Here is a 6,475-nt window from a genome sequence, read left to right on the forward strand (position 1 = left end):
CTACAAGTTTCTAATTTCATACATACAAAATAGCAGGGAGAGCACGAGTGAAGGAGAAGAAAACTGCGATAGAAAACCAGTGAGCACTAGCAGTGAAGGAAGAACCAGAACAGATGAGGAAGAGTCAGGGCAGGGTAAAGGAGAAGAATAAGGACAAATTAGAACTTACTTAGAACATGCATAATATGTCAATCAAAACTAATAATTAAAATTAGTCATTAAATTACAAATTATTAGTATGTTTATTAATTTTAAAAAGATAAAACATTTTAAATCTTGTAAGTTTTAGTCAAAAATGAGTTTTAATCCTTATATTGTTTTTGGGTACATTTAGTTCCTATGTTTTAAAAACAATCTGGTATTTTCTAAAGTATGATAATTTAATGTTTCATCAAATCAAAATAAAGAATATGATCAAACAGGAAACTTACCACACTTCAAATATCCGAAAACTAAAATCATTATTAACAAAAATGTAGAACCTAAACTAGATTTGAACCAAATCTTAAAGGATCTAAATACATTTTATTCCTTTTATAATATTGAGTTCAGAAGCTATTTAACAGCTTAAATTTTTACATTTGTCATCAAACTGAGTATAACTGCAAAATTTCTTATTCCATCAGTGTGCGATTTTGGTTGTGCTCTTGCTTTGATAGTCCTGGGGCTGGACAGCGTAAAGCCACAAGGACAGAAGTCACTGATTTTACATAAGGCTGATGATTCCTACAAAATGGTCTACACCAAAAAGTTGCTGTTACAAAGTACTGCATAACATTCTTCTTCATGTTAGAAATAAAATACTTATAACAATAATAATGAAAAACGAACCATAAGACCTTGCATTCCCAGTTCCAACCGATCCTGCTTACTGACCATTTCGTATAGCAGAGAACAAACAGCGCATAAGCAGAGGGTAAGAAATTCTGCTAAACACCTGCTTTCTTCATTAGTAGAACTACTGAACATCCTTGTAACTTCAACATAAGAATACCACACCAGGGAAATATAACAAAGTAGTATCTTTATCTATTTTATACATACAATAACTTTACAAATCTATTTCATACATTCTCTAATATTGCAACATGGACTTCACATTATATAAACTAAAAAGAAAAACTATAACAACAAATTAGAATGCATACATCACACATTGGAGAACTCGAACTTTGTATATAAGTGTACTTTATCTTTGAATAAGGAGGGCGGTTCCAACCAACCCCAACCATATTGTAAAGCCAACCCAAAATGCTCGACTTTTCCCTAACCCAACGGGAGGTTTCCATACAAGAAAGTCCGCAAGGTAATCTTTGGATGATGGAAGCTGATTCGTCACTGATCCACTCATTCTTCGATCCTTGTCCTTGTTTTTATCACTCCATGTTGCCGCATAGCTACAATTATATCATAATTCATACTTTATATATCACAAACGTAGCAAGAAGGATATAAACCACAATTTTGAATATGCAATTACAGTATAACAGAAGAAAAATGTATATGCAGTTATAGTGTTCCTCAGTACCAATGCCAGTGGGAGTTCCTTTCACTAGAAAACTGAAGCATTTAAAGAGATATATTGTGATTTTTTAAGAGACAAAAGGAATGGAAAAGGATGATACAACTTCAGCAAGTTGCAGCTAATTTAGTCCTACATGTTAGCCTAAACCCTTTAAGCCTAAAAGAGGCGAATGAAAAATTGGAAAAGAAAATGGACACTCAAGAAAAAGAATTGGACATCCATAATTGCATTCTTGATTTATGAGTGGCAAATTCAGTTACCGTGTGCTTTACCAAAAATTCAGCTTTGCCACAGATTCTTGTTGAGTTAATTATTAAACAATAGCACCAGTGATATTGTTTGACGATTTGTTAAATGTTCACCATCAGGGAGTACCTAATTAGTCTTCTCTTTAAGATATTCACAGAAGTACTAAAAAAATCATTTTTATTTTAGACCACTAACAACTGAGGTCGCCACAAAACCAGTAAACCACATACAAGAAAAGAATTATAAACACGTTAAGGAAAGCTTCACACTAGGCATAAATGTTATACGGGCAGAGAAAAAAGATGAAAATTCAAATCAATTGGGCTTGTAATATGAAAAGGACTATCCTTAAGATAGATTCAGCAAAAATAATTATTTCTAATCCTACTGATTTGAAATTCTATTTACAATAAATTTCTAGAATGATCATAGATTGTTTGTGACCAATCATTTTGACTATCAGAACAACAGATGTGTCTATGCATTAGCCATAAGAGAAAAAAATCCATTGTTCATTAACAGCAGTCTCTCCTGGACTACCACTTCAGCAATGAAAGCCCTTGGCTTAAAGAAGTGGTACGGCAGAAAAAAGAAGTCATTGCTTTGCCATCACATAAGTGGGGAGCTGGTCGAGCTCGTTTTACAAACTATCTTAACATAATAAAAAGCCACTTAGAAAACCCTATCAATTCTATTGTGTAACTAACAGTGGTATACATTATCGTTTGCAGAATCGTAATTGATTATGGAACAGTTGAAAACTATCAGAGTCCAAGTTGTATAAATCATACCACTGCTTATGAAAATTGAAGTCAAATAACAAGATAAACCTTAAAAAAGTAAAGGTCTAGCTCTAGATACGTAATACATTAGTGAATGGAGGGCTAATGGAACATGCAGACTATGCAAACCATTTGAGTACAGAAGAACAAGACTCACAAAATAGCACAAATTAAACATTAACGTAAGTTTAAGCATTACTACAGATATTATGCACTACTAGTTTCGTGGATAACCTCACCACGAAATGTGCTCTTAACTCTACTAAATCACCAACAGATGCGACATGGATCCATCGTATTTTAGTTATTTAATATTTTAATCACAGTTTACTAACCAAATTATACCCACCAGATGAAGGCAAAGAAAGCAAGAGGATCTTAATTAATTCTCAGTGGACTAAGGCACCAATAACAATAACCTTGACATTAATCACGCTACTAAACTACATCACTAGCTAGCTGACCAAAATTCAATCAGCTACACAGGATGAATATCAAATCCAGTATTACGTCTGTTTGGAATAATGCACATTCTGGTAAGTGATGTCATATGTAGATAAAGTATCAGATACAAAAAAAATTGAGTAGCGAAGCGATATTAACATACTAATAATAAGTTCAAACATAAATACTGTTTCAACAAATTTCCCCTCTTAATTGGCCTTCAAAAGTTAGCTAGATGAACAAGGATGAGCAGCATTCGAACTACAGATCACGTATTCTCTGTTGAAAATGAATTATTAATAATCCAAAACTCTCAAATCTTACCAGAAAACAAGCATATCTAATCAGCACAAGTTAGAAGAATCCCATTTAATGAGAATAATACAGAGTCAGTTTCTACACAGAAACTGGTACGTAACACAAACAACAACAGCATTAATTAAGCAAAGACTTGAATAGCTAATGTGCAAATGCAACAATGAAGTCACCTGTCATAACTAGAGCCAATCAAGGGTATAGTCACCATCTCCTCCTGGGATATCTTGAGCTTTGGCGCTTGCAAAATGTACCGAAGCTCTGCGGCTTGGCGTCGGATGCTGATACTCGGGTGTGTATTTTCTAATTGCCGGTATAGAGCAATGCAATCTTTATGGCGGTTATGGGCCTCATAAGCCATTGCCAGCCATATTTGAATCTGAAATACACAACTTTTATATTTACTTTTACCTCCTCTTTAAACAATCAGACAGAAATTCTTATCTAGGCGATGCAAGAAAGAACCAACCTCACCACCAAATAACGTAGGTCTGGGTATGATAGTGAGTGCAGCTTCAAGAAACTCAATGGCACGTCCATAGGAGCCCTTGCCGTAAGCCTTCTGACCCAAATCAAACATCAGCTGTGCAGTGGCCCTCCTTTCTGCCTGTTCCTTAGCCACCTGATTCATCCACCAAACCAATAAACAACAAATTATGAAACAAGTCCCAATCCAACATATAGACTCTATACAATAATTGCTACCCTATGCTAAAAGAGCAACACCTAGACCTAATTCATTAGGCATTTTTTATGATAGTTTTTCTAGAATGGAACTTCACTCTTAGTAATATGCATAATAAAAGTTTGTATTAAAAATTAACTTAAGTTACCAAACTTAATGCAATGCTTGGCAGTTTAAAAGTTTTTTCCTTTTCAACCAATCAAAGTTGCATGCGAAATAAATTTATTGACTCTAAAAATAATTCATGCCATGCAAAATAAAATAAACAAAATAAGGGCATTATTTTCTTAAACAGATACAGCTTCGTAGATTTATGACATACAAATTAAAATTAACCAATATAACTATTTTAACATGGTCAATATAAAAATAAAAATAAAAATAAAACCTTTTCGAGTTCTTTCCTGACTCTCATCCTCTTCTCCTCCTCAGTTTCTTCCTTGCCTTCATCAACGCGGCTCTGTAACTCCTCCGCCTTCTTCTCCAGCTCCCTCCTCGCCTCGAACTCCCTCACTCTCCGTCGCATTTGCGTCTCCCAGTCCTCCATCCCGCCTTCCTCCTCCTCCCCCTCCTCCTCCTCGTCGCTGTCAAACTCCACGCCGTTCTTCTCGGAGTTCGACATTCCACGCGCCAGCACCAGGCGGCTCCGCGCGTCTCCCTCAAGCGCATAGAAGGAGGAGGAGGGGGGGTCTCTCTTGGAGGGCGGCGAGCTCAAAACGACGTCGGATCCAACGGGACGAGGCTTCCTCTCGAGAATGACAGCGCGTGGCAAAGCAAGGTCAAGTAACAGCGCGAGGTTTCCAAGACTGACAGCCATATGAGCTAATAGAAAAGAAAAGTGTGATGAAGAAATGGATTGGTTTTAATTAATAGTGAAGAGAGAAGGAGAACCAAAAATATCTCTATTCTCTTCTGTTCACTTCTATCATTGTTCCGTAAATACCTTCCATACCTTCTTCTTTTTCCCTCTTTTGTCCTTTTTTGGCTGAGAATTCAGACGGTAACGTGGCCCCGTCTAGGCCAGTGACGTCTCCCACCCTTTCACCTCCAAACGCTGTCGTTTCCCTTTTCTCCATCCTCTCCAATTTGTAAGGAAAATCGACTTCTCCAATCCCTTCTTTAATAATTTTGAAAAGGGTGAAGAAGATACATTCGCACCCATCAAATTAAAAACATACACATAACATTCCTAAATAATAACATTTTAATAATATTTATATTATTTTTCAATTTAAAATTTATTCTCATCTTTAACAATTCTTAATTCTTTTTTCTATTTTATTCTTATATCAATATTTAGTTTTATTTCAGTATTATGGATATTTTGTTATTTTCTATTTTTTTTCTTAAGCATTTGATTTATGCATAGGAGTAGTTTTTAATTGAAAGATCAGTTTTGAATTTTAAATTTTGAAGATTTATTATTTCTCTTTGTCTTCATTAACCTCCACATATCCTTTAAAACTTCTCATTTTAACATTCTTGAAAGAAATTGTTTTTGAAGAATAAAAAGAAGATCAAAGAAGAAGAAGCATCATTTTTTCTCTTAAGTAGGAATATTTTTTTTCAAACACAAAAACGATTGTTCTGTAAATGCTAAACCAATACTTGGAGAGGGACAAAAACTCAAGCCATGATGAAGATTACTTCCAATCTGATTTTTCGATTTTTTGTCAACACAATTTATCTTTCTCCTATTCCTCTATATTTTCTTCTTTTAAATTTTTCTTTTCGATAGTATAATCATCTTAACTTTTTATAAATTTCAAATTCAAGAGACCACCAAAATAAAAATCGTGGGTTTGCACCAAATAGCAAGGTATGTCATCGTTTTCTTAACTTTACTTTTTTATATGCTATACTGATGTTTTCTTTGTTCTTTATTTGTTAATTGTAGATGGTTATATTTTAGAGAAAAATAGAGGAAAAAGATAACTAAAAACTTCAGAAGCAACAACAAGAGTTCGTCTTCTTCCCACGAGTTTGACTTCTCCCTATTTTTTATTTTTTTTCTTCATTTATTATTACTTATTCACAATCTTCAGACAGGGAGAAACTTTAGTTAAAAGAACATACAAAGAGGAAGACATTGAACCCTAAGGCACGGTTTTCCATGTGTGTTCCTATCACTGTCGTGCTTACCCCTAAGCACAAGGTTCCAATGCGAAGGAACATTATTAAGAGCTGTGTGTAATATAAATTTGGTGCGTGTTTCATTCGTGAAAAAAAGTTGCATGCGCTTCTACATCCACTAGAGAATGTAAGGAAAGGTTGGTAGTTTTGTTTGTGAATAGAAAAAACGGTTAGTTTTGGGATTTGATTAGGAGGGTTAAGAATAAGGGGGGTGGCGGTGATAGCGGCGAACAAACGGCGGGCCACAAATATTATTATTTAATACTTTTTCTAAATATATATACTTTATTCATTAATAAGTATACATATAATATAAAAGTATAGTTTAGCTAAATAGAAAGC

General features: G+C 34.5%; 1 protein-coding gene across 2 annotated transcripts; it reads right to left on the minus strand.

The window, feature by feature from the left end:
* Positions 1–1,007: 1,007 nt before the first annotated feature.
* Positions 1,008–5,091, minus strand: LOC137806580 (uncharacterized). Of its 2 annotated transcripts, none has more exons than XM_068606782.1 (5): positions 4,953–5,091; positions 4,389–4,822; positions 3,785–3,937; positions 3,489–3,694; positions 1,008–1,397 (listed from the first exon to the last, which is right to left on the minus strand). In XM_068606782.1, exons 1-5 carry the CDS (start codon positions 5,074–5,076, stop codon positions 1,190–1,192), a joined length of 1,125 nt encoding a protein of 374 aa, XP_068462883.1. In that variant the 5' UTR covers positions 5,077–5,091; the 3' UTR covers positions 1,008–1,189. The 2 variants fall into 2 exon arrangements, with proteins under 2 accessions (XP_068462883.1, XP_068462882.1); XM_068606781.1 differs by having other exon boundaries at positions 4,944–5,091.
* Positions 5,092–6,475: the final 1,384 nt, after the last annotated feature.

Source organism: Phaseolus vulgaris, chromosome 3 (assembly GCF_000499845.2).
Source record: "Phaseolus vulgaris cultivar G19833 chromosome 3, P. vulgaris v2.0, whole genome shotgun sequence".
NCBI lineage: Eukaryota > Viridiplantae > Streptophyta > Magnoliopsida > Fabales > Fabaceae > Phaseolus > Phaseolus vulgaris.

Coding starts and splice junctions, on each gene's coding strand:
- LOC137806580 (XM_068606781.1), bottom strand. CDS start 5,076: ATGGAGAAAAGGGAAACGACAGCGTTTGGAGGTGAAAGGGTGGGAGAC. Junction 3,695..3,784: donor CTACGTTATTTGGTGGTGAG/GTTGGTTCTTTC, acceptor TGTGTATTTCAG/ATTCAAATATGGCTGGCAAT. Junction 1,398..3,488: donor ATTGGCTCTAGTTATGACAG/GTGACTTCATTG, acceptor ATATAATTGTAG/CTATGCGGCAACATGGAGTG.